This window comes from Halichoeres trimaculatus, unplaced genomic scaffold (genome assembly GCF_033239565.1).
Source record: "Halichoeres trimaculatus isolate MK-OKI-2021-1 unplaced genomic scaffold, fHalTri1.1 fHalTri1_scaffold_18, whole genome shotgun sequence".
Classification (NCBI taxonomy): Eukaryota; Metazoa; Chordata; class Actinopteri; order Labriformes; family Labridae; genus Halichoeres; species Halichoeres trimaculatus.
In genome coordinates this window covers 26,094,923-26,114,205 of record NW_027437196.1, presented here as the reverse complement: position 1 = coordinate 26,114,205, position 19,283 = coordinate 26,094,923, and the positions used below count along the sequence as shown (strand labels likewise).

Sequence of the window (19,283 nt, the reverse complement as noted above, 5' to 3'; positions counted from 1 at the left end):
AATCAGGAAGTTTTTCAGTTAGAGAGACCAAAATTATTTTATTGATATTCTGTAAAAACTTTAAACGAAAAACAGTTAACTGTTATATATGAGACGAGTAAAACACAGAGCATCTTTAGCTCCAAAACAACCGTTTAAAGTCAGAGAGTAAACTGAATCAGAGAGGAGAAATCAACTACTGTTGATGAAACAAGTTCAGATTCTGTCTGTAACATGCTGAACAAGTTATCTAATATTTCATTTTATTTTATTTTTTATTTTGAGTTTCAAATAATGATCCATGCATTATCTGCGCTGCATATGACTAGAGCCAATCACAGCTATCAGTGGACAAGAGGCTGCAGAGCCCAGGGAGAAGATGCAAAATTCACACCCAGGAACTCTCTTAATGTGAGGCAGCCTCACAACTGCAAAAAAAAAAAAAAAAAAAAAAGAGAATGTTGAAATTACAGGCCCTTGTTTCTAGAAACACCTGATTCTCATTTATCTCTACCAAAATAAAAAATAAAAAAATAAAACAATGTATCTTTCAGGGGTGTGCTGTTGAGTCTAGGTTCCCTGTAGTCCACCTGTTGGATTTAAAGTTGTACGTTTAAGCTCCTGTGTGGACTTTCTGTTGATTATCAAGCAGATTGAAACTAAAACTGATGTCTTTGTATGACCAACAAAAGCAAACAAGGTCATAAAGAGAACTGTTGGCAACCACTGACAGGGGGTAGGTGTCAGACCAAGGTGTATGAAGATAATACAGCTTTAATCATGCTTCATAGAGACTTGAAGAGAGATATATATCAAATATTTTGAAGAGGAAAAGGTTAGAATTCTTTTTGTTGTTGTTGTTGTTGTTGTTGTTGAGAAGCACTAAATACCCTGATGCCCATGTCATTTTGTTGCAACAAACATGAAATGGAGAAACAGCTGCATAAAACAAATTAATGAAACAAAAGTGGTAACATGACATATCAGTGAAGGCAAAACAAATTGACAATAGCTGTGTTTCCATTTCACTATTTTTGCAAAATAAAAGCAAAATTTACTGAAGTTTTGATAAAGCACAGTTTTACTTCACCTGTTTTTCCATTACAACAAAAATTGCGCACAACTTGCTTAAAGTAAAACATAATGTCCGTCTGAACGATGCAGATTCTTGAACATTAGTGTTTTTATTCACTGCTCAAACTGTTGGCCGTGATCACGCTAACTCAAAAAAGGAAGGAACAAACACTGAATGAAAATCATCATCTCCGGCTCACATACTCTCAAGGAGGTGAGGGAGGTGCGTTGTTGTGACAACATGACATTTTTGAGGAAAAGGTGTTTCCACTGCACTTTTGCGAGAAACTTCAATATCGAAACTTCTGAAAAACCACCTCATGAGAGCATAAAAACTTTTTAGCGAAAATCGAGAGGTTTTTCAAAAATGTGGCCTTTCCATTACCATATTTTTAATTGCAATTTTTACGTTTTGCGCAATTCTAGGTATGATGGAAACACAGCTATTAAAGTAATGAAACAGAGACTTAGAACCTCGGTCACACTTCTTCAATATCATTATGAACCTGACTTAAGGCACTTGATGGCCCGCCTATGTTATCATGAAGCATCTCTTTACACAAAGCGCCATCTCAATAGAGATTATGGTACAACTTTGTTGGCTGATGTTGAGTTGTTTTGGTCCCACACAGCCCTTTAACATCCTGTTACTGTTTAAAACAACAATTGAGAGGAGCAGTAGCAGTGACTTTATGTCATGGGTTGTACGTCATGGGTTGTACGTCATGGGTTGTACGTCATGGGTTGTACGTCATGTCTGCGTGCCTTTGGTCTTGCATGAAGTGTACCACGCTGAAGCACACCTCTCCAAAGCTTGCCAAAGAGGAGAAGTATACCATGTCTGATCACGGTGTACCTGGGGTCACAGTGGCCAAACAAACTGGACTGTAGGGTTGAAGCCTGCTTGGACTTGTCTCAAATGGCCAGTGTGACCATGGTCTGAATCAGTACCGAATAAATTAGATCACAAAGACTAAGACCCTAACCCTAAACCTAACCCTAACTAACCTAACCCTAACCCTAACCCTAACCTAACCCTAACCCTAACCCTAACCCTGACTAACCCTAACCCTAACTAACCCTAACCCTAACTAACCCTAAACCTAACCCTAACCCTAACCCTAACTAACCCTAACCCTAACCCTAACTAATGCTAACCCTAACCCTAACCCTAACTAACCCTAACCCTAACACTAACCCTAACCCTAACTAACCCTAACCCTAACCCTAACCCTAACCCTAACCCTAACCCTAACCCTGACCCTCTAACCCTAACCCTAACCCTAACCCTAACCCTAACCCTAACTAACCCTAACCCTAACCCTAACCCTAACCCTGACCCTCTAACCCTAACCCTAACTAACCCTAAACCTAACCCTAACCCTAACCCTAACTAACCCTAACCCTAACCCTAAACCTGACCCTCTAACCCTAACCCTAACCCTAACTAACCCTAACCCTAACCCTAACCCTAACCCTGACCCTCTAACCCTAACCCTAACCCTAACCTAACCCTAACCCTAACCCTAACTAACCCTAACCCTAACCCTAACCCTAACCCTGACCCTCTAACCCTAACCCTAACCCTAACCTAACCCTAACCCTAACCCTAACTAACCCTAACCCTAACCCTAAACCTGACCCTCTAACCCTAACCCTAACCCTAACCCTAACCCTAACCCTAACCCTAACTCTAACCCTTTGACAAGACAAGAGGTGTTGGAGTTAACAGCTTTTTGTTATATTCAACTACTGCAAAAATTAGTTGTTCTGTGATGATAAAACCTTACTGATGCTGTTAAACCCATCTGAGTGCTAGAGCTCCCATTTTACAAGTGCTCTTTAAATTACTGTCACTCCTCAACAATTTGGGCTTGCAAGATCATTCCTTAAAAAAAAGACAAGCTTTGGTACTACAGTACTGCATAGGAATCCACATGCAATGACTATCCAATCACAGGTAATAACTGATGATAGATGTTTTCATTGCAGTAAGTCTTCAACTATTTGGTTTGACTCTTTTCAGGTCAAAGTCCCCCAAAAAGGTCCAGGCAGCCTGTGTGATACTCAGGTTTTAACCTTAAACTACATACATACAGTGAGATCCATTCAGCAAAACATAAAAATGTATACACTCTGCACCAGCAGAAGATACAAACAGCTGGACGGGAGTTGAGCACTCCAGCACTCTACCTTTGTTGTGAAAGATTTTATGTCTGAGATTTATTTAGTGTGTGTTGATCAAGTGTTCCCGAGCCGACAGGCCCTGATGGAGGAAGGTGTTTGTCTTCCCAGTGAGTTATTGATGGTAAACAGCAGAGTTTATTGGTTAATGCAGTTTAATCAGGCTCCCATATGACTCCTGACAGAGACCTGCAAACACACGGTGATGGACTCATTTCCAAAAGAGCTGCTCATTACCAGGACGGAGGAGAAGAAGGTAAAGTTGAACTTTTTTATTGAGTAGAGGCTTTTTATTCCATTTCTTTTCTTTTTGCTTGTTAATGACTGGAGCACAGGAAACAGGGCTGGTGCTGGAGTATGACGTGGAAAGGTTAAACTGTCAGGCACACACACACACTCACACATTGTCCTCCCTCTCAGCAGGTGCCATGCTCTTCAGGTGGAAGTATGCTTACTTAAGATCAGAGAACAGTACGCTATGGCATCTGCAAGGAGAGAGGAGAGGAGGAGAAAATGAGAGGAGGAAAAACAGGTTGTCAGATGGGACGAAGAGCAGACAGGAGGAAGGAGCGAGTTGGACGGAGGGAAGAGAAAGAAGAGTATTTACAAGCTCGAAGACTTTACAAGTATGTGTGCGTGAGTTCTTTTGTCTTCCTGCTTGGTAACGTGTGTAGGTGTGTGTGTATGTGTGTGTGAGCAAGCGAAAGAGGAAGGAGAGACAGAGAGGGAGACAGTGCCTGTGCGAGAGACAAGCGATTTCACACCAATAAAGTGCAATCATGAGGCACAGACTCACTCCTGACCTCAGCACCAGCGTAGCAATGTGGCTGTGTTTACACCCTCTGAGTGAAACAGATGGAGCAGAAAAATAAAGCGAACCACCAGAGAAGAGCCACGATCCACAATTTATTTTTACTGGTACAGTATACATCAACCAGGGGAGCCTTTACACCCAGCAAATTTGATGTTCTCTGATTTTCTAGACATCTGCTGGACAAACATAAAGCTGTGTGATTATACAGAGGGGAAAGCGATAAAGAAAAGCAACATTTGCTCTGTTTATTTCCCCCAGCTGCAAATTCAACAAGCCATCCTGCAGACAGCACTCTCAAATGTCCCCACGTAGTCCGATCTATCTGTGTGAGCCATGTGTTTTTGTTTGTGTGAGGAACAGTAGCATGAACTCAGCAGCAGCAGCTACATGTCTTTTCTCAGAGCACAGAAGGCATCTCCTCCTCCCCGCACTGTGAACATCAAGGCTCTGCGTCTTATGCAACTCCTGCGCTGAGATCATCAAAGCCTGAGGAAGCACAGAGGCATTGAGCTCTAAACGCTCAGGTGGAAGACCTGCTGTCAGAGGCAAACAGGCCCGTGTGACTGACGCCGGCTGGAGAGGCAAATTACACGCCATTCTCTGCAGTAAGCAGCACTTTTTAAAGGTCAGTGCTTTAAAGTTTGATTCAATAGTCAACCACTGGTTTGTTCCAGTGTTTCTTGGAGATTGTGTTTATATGCATTATTCTTTGAAATAAGTACAGGAAAGATGTGGGATCAACCTGAGGAGCTACTGCACCTCAAACATCTCTGATAGATAAAAGGGGAGCAACATCTTGTCCTGCAACCCAGACACAGCGGTGGAGCTAATGAGAGTATCAGCAGGCTGATCATCTCTACTAAAGCCCTGTCTCCACTGGTTCAGTGGATCAGTACGGTTTGGTACAGGTAGGATCAGTAAATCCTGATCCTGTTTGCATTTGAACAGCCAACCGTGCCCTTCTTGGTAGGCAGCATATAAGCTGGGTGCCAAGAGTCACGACAGTTAAATAATGTCGTAATGCCATAGCAGTGCGACACAGTGTACTCCACTAATAAATCCAACGAAGAAGAAAACCATGACACAGTAAACAAAGAGCCACATGCCAATCACAAAGAAGACAAATTGCTGGATGTCTCCCATTGTTGCTCCTTGTTAAAAGCACATTCAAGTTTAGTTTCAGAGAAGACTGTGTGCCACCAGAAGAAATACAGACACTATCGCACAGGAAGTGATGATTCTTTTGACCAATCAACAGACTGAAGTGTTTCTAGTACCACTTTCTGGGGTTGGATTGGTTTAGTCTGGCACCCCAATAGAAGGGTCCCAAAAAGAGGGACAGTTCCCCAGTTATTTGGGGATCTGTCCTGGTATTAGTCAGTGGCAACGCCAAAAAATGCGTGCCATACTAAGACAAACCGAACTGAACCACTTGGTAGAAATGGGGCTTATATAATACAAGACTCTTTTGATTAGTGTCAATATCTAGCTCATCATGTCTAGATTCTAGTTTGCATAAACACCCGTTCACTACACACTATCCCCTCTATAAATAGAGCGAAATTTATAATGATGCCTCTCAATTACCTACTTAAACTGACGTGACAGATGTTTATGGCATTTTCCAAAGCAAACATCCTTCATTAGTGATTAATTAACTGATAAAAGCAATAGGATGAGACCTTTCTATTAAAAATGACCTTTGACACATTGACACAGACAAAGACTGCAAAAAGATAGGAAGTACCGCTTTGTCCATTATGGATGTCAAAATCAACTCAAACAGAAATTTCCTCTCAAGAGCTTTGAGAAACAGAAACTCATCTCAGTTCATACTGCGCCATGTGTAACAAAGACAGAAACTAGACCTTAAACTGGTATGAAAGGTTCCTTGAATCAGACCCAAACTCATGCTTGAGTGAGTCTGGGTGTGATGTCAAAGATGAGGGAAACAAGTGAGAAAATCTTGTCTAAGACGTGTCACGCTTTCCTTTTAATTTACATAAAGTCCACTAAAGACAACACACTAAACCAGGGTTATACCCTGGTCATTGCAGTGGTGGTAGCTTTGGGCATGCTTGGTTTTATTTAGCTCAAACACCAATTTCTACCTCTAGTTAATTTGTGGTTCAATGAGAGTTATCTGCTTTCCCATATTTTAGACATGGATATAAGATAGCAATGCATGATGTTCAGACTGAATGGTCCAAACTTTCAAACTGTTACATGTTCATTAGTTGGAGAAGTCCCTGAATCCGCCTGTAAACGGATCAAAATGCTCCGTTCTAAAAAATTAGTAAGAAATCTTCATGTGACTTGCTGACATAATGAAGTCATCACTGGTTTAAGACACATAGAGGGCCTCAAACACCAAGGTCTACCCATAGCCCCACCCCCAGACAGGCCTCCAGAAAGCTAGCCAATCAGAGGGAAGGGAGTTTGTGACGTGAGGAACCTTAAAGAGACAGCAGCTAAAATAAAGTGTCCCAGAAACAAGAGTTTTCTAAAACACCAGTGAGAAAAAAGGGGATATTTTTCAAATCTGTCTATCACGTTAAGTTGCTACAGGGACACCAGAGGGGAAATATAGTGACAAAAAAGCACCTCTTTAAGGAACAAGTCAGCCTCATTCACTCCTTTATGTCTTCAAGTCTTTGTTGAAAACTGGAGAGAGATTTGTGCCTGAATGTTGGACTGGCATTGACCTGCTTGTTAGCCTGCTAGCTTTTATGTTGCATTACCTTACTGATCAACCTGTGGTTATTAACCCTCTCAATCATCAGCTACTTCACAATACCTGTGTGAGAATTTCAGATATTTGTGCTTCTACACATTAATTATGGAGATTTTTGAAGCTTTATCAGAGAAATCATTTACAGATTTACTGGAAAGCACTCTAAACTCTCAAGCAACAGTTTTGTGAGTTTCTTACTTCTGTGGTCTGTCTAAGGTGCCCAGCACAGAGAAAATTTAGTCCTTGTAGGGACGAAAATCTCAAAAATGGGTCACAAATGAGCTCTATCAGTTATTCCCTGAAACAACAAAATCAAGGGAGCACAAACAGAAGGAAAGAGTGAGAGTGAAAGCAGCTGTTGACTGGTTTTTATCGTCATACAGAGATGGAAACACAGGGATGAAAACACAGGGAATCCACCTTTGCTCCTTAAAACAAGTGTGAAATGTGTAAAATCAGTGTTTATCATGCTCTTAATACAGTATGTTAGTTGTAATAAGCCTCACTTGTTGCAGACTCTTCCTGTTTGTCGTTAAAGTCGACGTTAGTTCCTAAAGCTTAAAGATGGAGAAGGAGTTATTACCTGGAGTCGAATTTTACTGCACCTTTTCATGCTGTGTGTGTGAGAGTGTGTGTGTAAGTGCATGACAGTAGGTGGGTGTGTGGGAGGGGGGAGTTAAGGGGGGGCGGTTGCCATGGCGACAAGGTGTTTGTACTTCAGCTGTAGAATGGTTTCATCCTCCCAGAGGACGGTGGCTCTGAGGCTTGTAATTGGGCGAAAGCCTTCCTCTGCGGGGCGCCGAGCAGACAACAACATGTGATCCTAAAGGTACCTGTGACCTCGTTCTGAGGCCAAATGTGTCACAAGCTCGCTGTTTGTGTGTGCGTGTGTGTGTGTGTGTGTGTGTGTGTAGTCTAATCTGTGTGGAGCTGCGTGGTTATCAAACATGGAGGATCGCAGCACAGTAAAGAGAGCGGGTGACACGCACAGAGGATCAGTGTACAGTAAGCAGAGACGGTCTGGAGTCAGGGGAGAGCAGTTCATCAAATACCTGGGCTGGAAAACAGCAGGGCTAGATTTACACTAGAGGAGGGAGCTCTTTCCATACATACAGCTTTTTTTTTCTTTTTCTTTTTTTAAAGATGAAATCTAAGAAAGGGAAACTCATGATGGGGTGTTTCTTTTTCTTTTTCTTTGGGGGTTTTAATTCCCACAACCACCTGTTCACTTTACATTACCCCACTTATAGCTAAAGAAACAAAGGAGTTGGGATTTAAAAATAACGACAGATTATTTATACATTTTAAAACAGAAACGAAAAGGAAAGTCTCTTAGATTCTACGGTTAACAGAGCTTCTTTGATAATGATATTCTGAATAGCCGACCCCCAAAGTGAATTAGTGTTAAACTCTATATTTTTATTCACCATTAAGTTCAAATATTTCTCTTGAAGTTATCTGACCAAAGTCTACTACCATTTCCGTATCTAGTCTTGTTATTAGTTTCATGTTCCCTGAACAAACTCAAAGTGATATCAAAAGTCTCCTGTTTGTTGTAAACGGATGCTATCAGAGGCTAACACTCAATAATTGACAGTTAACTGTTACTATGAGGTTTGACCAATCAGAATCAAGTATTTCACCCAGCTAGGTAAAAAATACTTTAACACAGACAAAGCACCTGGTGACATGTGGTCCTGCATAAATAATTCAATGTCTTGTTTAGTTAAGTGTGAATACTCCAAACAACGCCTCACCTTTCAGCCAATCAGGGCATGTTCAGAGCGTGCCAGCCCAACGCAAAGACCAAATCTGATAATCTGAAGATCAGACATGTGATGGTTACACTGGTTACTCTGGAATTTGGTCATAATATGATGATCACAACTAGGGATGGAGCAGTTTATGAAAGAAAATCCAAAACGTTCAGTTTTCCTCACTCGGTTCGGGGCCAGTGCTTTGTACAGTTCATGTAGCTCTGATCATACCAATGCGCAACTCGAGGCAAGGGAGTAAAGCAGGACACTTTGTGGTGAGGCGTGTGTGTTGTTTACATAACAAGTGGAGAACCCAGAGTTAGAGGGTGTACCTGTGGCGTTGTGTCGTTCTGGGAGCTCTTTAGACTCAGTGTGAGCTCTGATGACAGCGATAAGACAGTGGAGGATAAAACCACGACTGAGTGTTGACAACTTAGAGACTTTGTAGCTACATTTAACGACTTTTCAGACCCCTCTGGAGAGTTTTTCCAATGATGACAACTCTTGTGACTTTTCTGGAGTTTGGAGAACCTGAGGTTAAGCGTGTTTGATCTCCTCAGTAGTCAGCGTGTGTGAATCCCTCCCCTATCCAAAACACAGACAGATAGTCCTCCTCACTAACAGCAGTCTCCTCCTGCTGCTCCAGAGCAGACAACTCTATTCACATGAATCACGCAAGTGTGTGTCTCATTATGGTCACTTCTGCTGGTCCCCAGCCCAGATAAAGGAGGAGGGTTGATGTCTAAACATTCAAAAAACAAGAATGGACAAAAAGTTAATTTGTGGTTCTAAACATGTTTATGATGTATTTTACCTGCTTTCTGTCTCTCTCACATTATTTCTCTCTCCTACAGAGTCCATGATATTTACATGAAAATCATTCTGCAGATTAGACAGCAGCGTCATTTAGTGGCTTTTAGTGACTTCTGGGACAGCCAATAGTGACTTTCCTTACTGAGGAGTTGGCATGTTGAAACTAGCAACGTTTCACTCAGCTTTAATGATGTTTGAAATGAGAAACTGCATCATTCTTTCAGGTTTTTCATGACTATACATGACAGAATGAATTAAAAATAATCTGTTAATGGTGGATTATTAGGGCAAATGGTAAAAATGAAGGTACTTGGCTACCCAAGTAGCTGCCTGTTGCAGCAGCTCTCTCGTCTTTGTCCGTTTCTTGTAATTTTTTTCGTCTCTTTTTCGTAATCTTTGTATTTGGAGTGGAACATCACTTTGTATGGTTCATTGTTGGTCACGGACACCAAACTTTTTGTGGCTTCGGCGATATTTTTTGATTACTTTTCTCCTGTGTTTGTCTGGAGATCCTACATGTAACAATGGCTGCATTGTTTACATGCGAACTCAGCTGTTAGCAGCCTGTAGCATGTCAATGCTAACTAGCGTAGGGCTTAATGATTTCCCTCGAGCTGAGGAGGAGGAGGTGAGGAAGACGGATGTGAGCTGGGAGGTGACGACATGGACCTGTCCTTCCATCCATCGTTGTTGGGAACGTGGGATCTAGCTCCCGGGGGATGGATGAGCTAGCCGTGCTAACCCAGCGGCATCGTGCTGTTTACGGACGTGGCTGACGGAGCTGACATCGGACGCCGGCGACACATGGGAGGAGCTTCGCCTGCTGTGAGCAGACAGGATCCAGGAGACAGAGACTGAACAGACTGCTGGGGAGGCTCAGTCCTGGACCCTGTGGAGGTGGAGGCTGGCTGGGCTGGAGAGTGGTGGACGGGAAGTCGTCATCTAATTTCTTATGGACCTTTTTGCACTTTCTATACTCTTTCTTACTTTTGTTTTCTTAAATGCTGCGGTGACTCCTGAATTTCCCCTCGGAGATAAATAAAGTATTTTCTATTCTATTCTATTTAAAACAACAAAGCGTGACCACAATAATGTGGATTGTGTGAACCGTTCTGTCCTTAGTCAGAACTCCAGATGAGGATAAGAGCAAAGCAGAGATTCAAAATCAAAACCTTCATGATTTAAAAACATAAATCAATGAGTGTGTTCTCAGTACGGAGGCCTGCAGGTGTTAGTTCACGTCAGGATGATTACACACGCCTGTATCTGAGCCCTCTCTCTGATTGGTCCACTCCTCTGGTATTCATTGATCACGCTCCTCATTGACTTTTCTTAGGTGAACACGTCAATAATCTCAACACAAAACAGCTTTGACCTTCTGTTGAATGCTCCAATCAACAGAAGTATCCTGGAAATCAATCTTTACAGCTGCTGTGTGTTCCCGTGTAATCTGCCTGATTCCTGTTTGATTTACCTGCTTTCCCTCCACATCAAATCAATCTGTATCTGCTCTTCATGCGGCCTCTGAGGCTTTATTTAATCACCAGTCAACATATCATTGGCTTGCTAAGAAATACAGCTTGGGTTTATGGACCTGGAGTGTATTTTACACCCTCGTGACGTGGAAATGTCAAGTGAACTTCAAACTGAAAGAGCAGCTTTAGATCAGAGTGATTGGTTGGCATATTGAGGATTTGCCTGCACATAAAGGAGCTGCTTTTAAGTTTAAAGCCCAGAGAAAACCCAGGTTATCTGGCCTGACATTTGAGCTGTAGGCTCAGAGAGATTTGGCACATAAAGGCAGGGTCTCCAGCAAAAAGGCAACATTGAAATAGGCTGAGGTTTGCCACGATGCGATATGGTGAGCTTATGGAAATACAGAGAAACATTACTGGAAGAAAACAAAAACATCACATTAAAAAACAATAATCAGAATAGTTACGGTCATCTTCTAACCCAATGATTTCCTGTTTGGACAATTAAAAACCACTCTCTAATGTTTCTCTGTCCTAAAACCTTTTAGACACTCTCTCATTGGCCTTTAAGGATTGAGTTTTAGTGTCTAATGGGAACAGCTTGTTTTTCAGAGTGTAAACACCCTATTCTTTTCAAACCGTGTCAGAGGAGACTGTTATCAATTATTATTATACAATTTAAAATAATGGCTGATTTTACAGTTTTCTGCTTGCTCAGGAAGGGCAAAAGTTGTCTGTACAGTGAAAAACAATACCCCATCAATCAAAGAACAAATTTAGAAAGAGGGATGCACCAGATTTTTGGTTAAATATTGTTTTCAACTAATTTTGAGGATGAACATCTCTGTTTTGACACAATAAGTTGCTTCAAGATTTAACAACACCTTCAAGTTACTTGATTGAAGATGAATGCAGAAAACTATGGGTGAAAACACATTTTAACTTATCAAGAAGCTTAGACTTTAACAAACACATGAAAAAACAACATAAAAGAGACGCTGTACACACCAGACCACAGCTCCTGATGCATTTCCTAACATACACATCCTAATGCCTATTTTTGCATGCAACAGTGCAACAGGACTAAATACTATGTGACAAAAACTAAGTATTTTTGGTGCAAGAAAACTTTCTCTAAAACAGATAAAATATCTCAGTCATACTTCTTTCATAGTGAGTGACTTTTTACCAAAACTAGTGCTGTTTTCCTTATTCCTGTGTATTCGTGTGTTAAATTAAGGTTAAAAAATAGTAACAAAATTTTATTTATTTTTTAATTTAAATTACTTTTATGTGTTATTTTTATTTATTTTATGTTTTGGGGCTGCACAGTGGTGCAACAGGTAGCGCTGCAGCCTTACAGCAAGAAGGTCACAGGTCCAATTCTGGCTGGTGGGCCTTTCTGTGTGGAGTTTGCATGTTCTCCCTGTGCATGTGTGGGTTCTCTCCGGGTCCCCCGGCTTCCTCCCACAGTCCAAAAACATGCTCATCAGGTTAATTGATCACTCTAAATTGTCCGTAGGTGTGAGTGTGTGTGTGAATGGTTGTCTGTCTCTGTGTCAGCCTTGTGATTGGCTGGCGACCAGTCCAGGGTGTACCCCACCTCTGGCCCAATAACAGCTGGGATAGGCTCCAGCCACCCAAGACCCTGAACAGGAATGGATGAAATTTGAATTTTTTTCTGAAATTCATGAATTTTTTAGTTCTTCATGAATTACTGTAATTTAAAAAGAGCATTTTCTAGCTCTGTTTACCAAACAACCTGAAGAAAGTCATGTGCTTTGTGATGCTGTTAGCAAGAAGAATAATTCTGCTGAGCTGGAAATTGAAAAAAATGTGTCTTATCAAGCTTTTATGATTGAATGATGTAAAGAAGTATTAGAAAACATAAAGTTCACGCCGAGAGGAGAGATAAATATGTTAAACTCAATATGGCAGCCGTACATAGACTACTAAAACAAACAAAAAACAAACAAAATGAAAAAAAAAAAAAAGCAAAATCCCTTCACTTTACATCCTTCAAGTTGTTTTATTATCACTGTTTAAATCTTATTTTAAAAAAAAGGAAATCAATAAGTATTTTATTTGCTTTTACTTTTCTCTATCTTATCTTTTGATTTATCTCTCATTTAGTTTTTGTGTTGTTTTGAAGTGTAGTTAAACATGTCCATGGTTTTAATTTCATATGTATTTAAAAAAGAAAAATAATAATAATGAGAGGGTTTTTTGTTTGTATTTTAAATGAACATTTTCTTTTTGTTTTCACACTTGGGAATACTTCTCCAGACTTATCTCTGGATAAAAACTCTTACGTCAGGATTTCTTACTGGATTAAAATAACTTGCTCCATGGACACATCAGTTCACTTGTATAAAATGTTTTTTTTTTTTTTTGTAATTTTTTTTTTGTAATTTTTTTGTAATTTTTTTTAAATTTTGTATTGCAGCCCCATATATAAAAAATGTATGCATTGGGGATATGTATTTCTTTATTTAGAGAGGTCAGGGCAGTGGACAGAGGAGGAAACAGGTGTAAAGTGAGGAGTGACATGAGACCTGAGGTTGGACTGAAGTCTGGGCTGACCCTGTGTGACCTGATGACCTCACAGGGCACACGGTCTAACTGTTAAGATATACCTGCACCCTTACATGTTCAATTGAAGCTCAAGTTATTTCAAGTCAAAATTACATCCAGCAAAGTCATCAAAGCGTAGTTCACTGATTGAAGTTAAAGTGAGACATTAGCATCCTTTTAACTCTGCTATCCAAAAACATAGAAGCACTTCTTATAGATACAAAACACATAACACACAATCAGAGCAGCTAACGTTACAGTGATTGGTTTCATTTGATCCAGCGCTGTGTTTCTACATGTTTCTCCTTCTGAACCTGACTGAAAGGCCAAACAACCAGGGCTGGCTGATCAAGTTGTCACGATATATAAGGAGCATGTACAGTGGGATGTCTCTGTGTTGTAACAACAGACGCTCACAGGTTGCTCCTCCATCATCTCCTGTAGCCTGAGCATCCAGCACCCTCAGCTTGTGATCATAGTTTATTATCTCTGAAGAAGAGGGAAAGAGACGGCTCTGTCACTCTTACTCCATCGTGGAGGTTGTTTTCCTCACTGTGTTCAGCATGAGATCGTTTCCAAAGCTGCACAAACAGGAAGAGTCTGCTCCTGATTGGTGGTCAGATTAAATTAACCAAGCATCCATTAAGATGAAAAAAAACCAGCAAAGAGGAGATATGAGGAAACCCAAACCAGGCTCTGCATTTCTAAAACCCTCATTTCCTCAATTAGAGATAACATGAGAGGGGTGGGCTCCAGTTTCAGAGGCGGGGGTCAGAGTGGAGGGCTGAAATGGGACCTTGGAGATGAGGAAATATGAAATGCTCAGCAGGATGAAGAAATCTCTCTGACATGGTGTGATGAAAGCTCAGTCAATCAAACAGATCTTAAAAGTTTTTAATCCACGGTGTCTTTAACTTCTCTGTAATGTGTGAGGATGTCTGAACAGCTGCTGGTGTCAGCTGACGCCTTCTTCAGCTCATTACTGAAAGTCATTCGACAACATGTCATCACTGTCAGCAGCGCGCCTGGTCAGGAAATCATTATGAGTCACTGAAATAACTGGAGGACACCGACGTGAGGTTATCTACCTCTAACCGAGGTGGCTGAGGTGGCACTTCTTTTACCGGAGAAGAAGAAGAAGAAGAAGAGATGTTTGTGGAGATAGTCTGGCTGAAGAAGAAATACTTCCTCACTGTAGTCGAAGTAAAAAGAAAGTTTAGGCTCTGAAATGTGCTGCCACAGTAAAAGTAATGAGGAGTCTGTGCAGGAGTCTGGAGTCCCACTAGAATATTTCTCCAAGCCTTTGGGCTCAGTATATAACTTAGACTGTTGTACTGAAGTGAAAGAAGCTGAAAACAAATTAGCATTAACTTCTGAGTGCAAGTCAGCAACAAGCTCAACTCTCATCCTCATGGATTCATCAGACACACTGTTTTTCTATAAAGGAGTTTTCCTCTCTTCTGGTTTGTCTAGACTGTACTTTTCTGCAAAACATGGACATTTATAGTGTCTGAAGTCACCAGCTGGTTTCCAAAGAGATGTCACGAAGCTTAAAGATGGCAGTCTTCTCTCTGGAGATGCTGACTCAACCTCACTTTTAAGCTAACCATAGAAACAGAGAAAAAGCTGGAACTGAAGCCTTAGCATAGCTGTCGGCCAAACAGGTAAAAACAGACACATCTGATTAAATCTGATTTTGTAGAACAACTAACTTTACCAGAATTTAAAAAAAAAGTCTGCCAGAGTTCATCTTGACATGTTTACAGGCTGTTGTGTCATTTTTTTGTGTAAAAATTTTGATACACCTCAATACAACCCTATTATCCCAAATTTAACTAAAATGCTGCTAAAAAAAGTGGAATAAACCATAAAGAATGAAAATGTAACACGTCATTCTAAATACAGATATGCTATGACTGTATCCCTTAAAAAACATAAATGTAAAAGATGTATTTAATTGTTATTGTTATTGTTTTATTTATATTTCATTGACTGAAGCAGTCATACTATGAAGCTAATGCGGTGGCTTTCAGGACCAGCCTCTAGTGGAGACTTGTGGAACTGCAGTAATTTGATCCAATACACTGGCTTCACTGTTAACATCTCAGGTTGCTGCTTAGTCCTTTAACATCTTTTATATTGATTTCTTTTCATGTTACTTTCTTAGTGGACTACATGCACTGATGGAAACGTCAAGGAACCACATTTACTTGGCATATTTTCTAAACTACTTATGTGGAAATGTGTTGTTATGATAAGAAGAAGGGGAACTTTTCATGTATAAAAAGGTTTAACTTTGTTTATAAGATACTTCTCCAATTAAAGGCACAGTGCACTCTTAAACAGACAGAAGAAACTGTATTTTGTTTGTTAATGTACTTATGACTTACTCTATAATCTCTTGAATATAAAAGTTTTTATTTTGTTCTTTTAAATTTAGCTTTCTATATTCATGTTGGAGCTGGCCTTATTGTTTCTAATGTAGCACAGAATGGACAAACTTGCAAAGGTGTGTTTTGCATTAAGTGACTCCATCGGTTGAAAGATGAAGTAGAAGAGGAATGCGATACAAGTCAATTTGGTTTTATTTGGCAAATCTGATGGTAAAGACTTGACAAGTGGAGGATCATACTTTACACTGCAAAAACTAAACTATATGCAAATGTTCTTATTAGTTTTAGTAAAAATTGTATTACTTGATATGAGCCACAAGTCCAGAAACATGTCTTATTTCAAGATATTTAAAGACAGAAATAAGATCTGAATTGCTTGAAAAAAAATGCTCAGTGAGTTTCTGGAAATAAAAAAGTGTTGGGGTTTTTTGTTTGTTTGTTTGTTTGTTTGTTTGTTTGTTTGTTTGTTTGTTTTACCTGTAACAAGCAATTCAGACCTTATTTTTAATTTAAATAACTTGAAATAAGATTGTTTATCTTAACTGGGGTCTGGCAAATGTGGCTCAGTTTGAGTCTAAAAAGACTTTTGATTTTTGGTAAGATATCTGTTTTTGCAGTGTATCACCACTGAAGCTTCTTGTCCTCGAAAGCAAAGGTAGCTTCCTCTACCAGGGGTGAAGAATACCAGCATTTCATCAAGTACCATTAAACTTTATTTTGCCATATTCTAATTTCTGTATCTTTGAAAAATGTTTAATTCCATTCTGTAGATTTTACACAACAGCAAAACTTTGTTGAATCTTCTCAGGAATGTGTTTTGTTTTCATCATCTGCTGTCAGAATCATTGCAGAAACTGCAGCAGAGGTTTGTAAAGATATTTGCAGAATTTCACTTCTGCAGAGTTTCCACTTTCCTCCAAGACTCAGCAGGGTTATTTTACAATTTTGATATTTAGTTAATTTATTAACTTGACTACAGTCGTGCTGAGTTGTTTTTCAGCACCTCTGAGTCAGAGAACAGGATGGATGAGCTGAAATCCAGCCCTGTTGCACCTTGTCGGCAGCTCTGCTGCAGCTGGAGTGTTATAAACGCAGAGGACGTCACACTGTATACCAAAGGGCCGTTTCCACAGATCAGCAAAGAGCACGCTGCACACTGAATGCTGGAAAGCAAACTGTTAGTCTTTAAAGAAAGGTTCCTGGAGGGGTCATTTGTTGTTAAGAGTTGTGTTTCCTTCCAATTTACTTCAGCTCACATCTACAGCCTCATCTCATCTGCACCCCAGGGGGACAGCTGACATTTTAATTGCTCGAAAAACTGAGTTAAACTCTCCAATAAATGTCAACCGCTCCAGCTTGGTTTGTCAAAATGTGAACTTTAAAAATGTTATTGATACACTGTTACCTCCTCACGGCCGCTGTTACACCATCATCATCTCCAGCCCTGAGGCTGAGCACTGAGGTGAAACAGGCCGTTTAGGAGGCACGTTGAGAGTCTGGTCACACATCAGGGATGGAAAAAAAACATGAATGATTTGCATCAAAGATAACACAGGAGCAGGGAGTGAGCACGCATGGTGCATTCTGAAATATAGGCAGCTTCAAGTTTCATGCTGCTGGGCGCCATGAAAAATTCAGGAGCTTGGATATATTGTTTGTTTTTGTGGCTTGTAGCATTGTGAGGATTAATTGATAGGATATTGATTTTTCTTTTTAAAGCAAACAAAACAAGGAGTGTGCTTGGTTTCTTTCAAGAAAGTATATGAGAATAAGATCACTGGGGGTGTCCAATATTTGGTGAATAAAAACTTATCACACATCACTGAGAAAAGAGAAGATAATGGACTCCACAGCTGCACCTGAGCGTATCATTTCTTGCAGATTGCTTTCCTGACAGAAGCAGTCAGTGCAGCGGCTCAATGAGACTCTGTGTGTGAGCATGAATAGATGTGCAGAAACAAAACTCATCAGATATTAATAAGGAGTGTAGTGGCTTACAACATAAATGTGTCCTGAGTGACACATGTCTGTGGCAGCAACATTCAGCAGCACAAACAACACAAGCTGTTTGTTCAATCAGAGAGAAATGAGAGAAGATGATCCTCCAAACTTAGTATCACAGTCAGTGTTAATGACGTGATCTCTAAAAGGGCATGCGCGTCTTTTTTAAAATTTGGTTTGGAGTTTTCTCCAATTATCAAACATTTTCTCGCCTCAGCTCAGTGTGAGTCGTCAAAGCTATTATCCATGCATCAGCAAACATTATTACTGAGGCTAAATATGGAAAACAAAATGTCAAGTGAGAGCCTGCATCATTAGAAAGCCATCTCTGAGGGACTCTGCTCCTCAGATCAATCACCAAGAAGGCCTCAGAGAAGAGAAGAAATGACACAGTGAGGGAGAATGATCTTACTTTGACTGTCAAACTTCCTGATGATGGTGTCCAGGAAGGTGTTCTGCGGAGCCACATGGCCCCTCCGGACCGGCATCTTCGGTGTGTCGGCTCCCGAGACTTTAGAGGACTTTGCAGCACTTTAAGATCTCTCACCGAGGCTCCAGATCCTGCAGCCGAGCGCGCGATGCTCACTGCGCTCCCCGCATGGAGACCAAACACCAGCGGGCTCAGCGGCGGTAATCCGGGGGCCAAAGTTGTCCCAAGTTGCTCTGAGGGATGACAGGCGTGTGGCGGATCTCGTGGAGGAAACGCTGAGAGGAGAGTTCTGGAAAGGAGGCGCACTGTACGCACGGCAGAGCGGAGCCGTTTCCAGCCTCCACTTTCCAGGCTGAGAGGAGCGAGGGTGTCTGTTTCTGTGCCTCGAGGGGGAGGGCAGCCTGTCAGGTGATATTTCTTCCTGGTCTCACACTCGCAGGAGCACAGCAGACCTCTCATCCTGCGCTGCAGCCGGCTCCTGTGAGGCGGACGGGGCGAGCTTTCCGACGAGCGTCGTTGGAGCCATAGTTGGGGCGCTGAGCTGCGCGTTTATTTGTTTCTCATTCCAGCTCCTCTCTCTGCCTCCGGGCGTCTGTGTGCTCCGCTGTGGGAAGAAGTAACACACTGATGGTTAGAAAGGGAGCAGCAGAGCGCAGATCAGCAGTCAGTTTCAGCCGTCCTAGATGCGTGTTTTTGGAGGTGTTCTCTGTATCTCTCCTCCTCCTCCTCGCTGTGCGCTCTGCCGGATGACTTCAGCTCCACCAGCTTCTAGCTGCGCCTCTTTTAACCCTTTGCTCATCAGAAGCTCAGCTGCTCACTTTTTAGTATGGAGGGAGAACTACATGTCCTCTCATCCACCCGAGTCCTCTTTACACCCGAAAGACTCACTTTTATCCAAAACTGATTCCCCTACAGCGCAGGGACTCTGGGATGAAACCAAACGGGTCAGAAATGAAGGCGTTTTGAATTTAAATGTTTCTTTTCACAAAATGTGTTTTTTTTTTCACTTGTATTGAAAAATATATTTAGGGCAGCTTTAATAAATGTGAAAGTTG

At 41.1% G+C, this 19,283-nt stretch overlaps 1 protein-coding gene across 1 annotated transcript in view; it reads right to left on the bottom strand.

Moving 5' to 3' along the window:
• Nucleotides 1–18,968, bottom strand: part of kcnh2b (potassium voltage-gated channel, subfamily H (eag-related), member 2b) — a 434,397-nt gene extending 415,429 nt beyond the window's left edge. Inside the window, exon 1 of the mRNA XM_074692997.1 lies at nucleotides 18,211–18,968. Coding sequence (XP_074549098.1) covers nucleotides 18,211–18,286 — 76 coding nt within the window. The 5' untranslated portion in view covers nucleotides 18,287–18,968. The remainder of the gene's footprint in view (nucleotides 1–18,210) is intronic.
• Nucleotides 18,969–19,283: the final 315 nt, after the last annotated feature.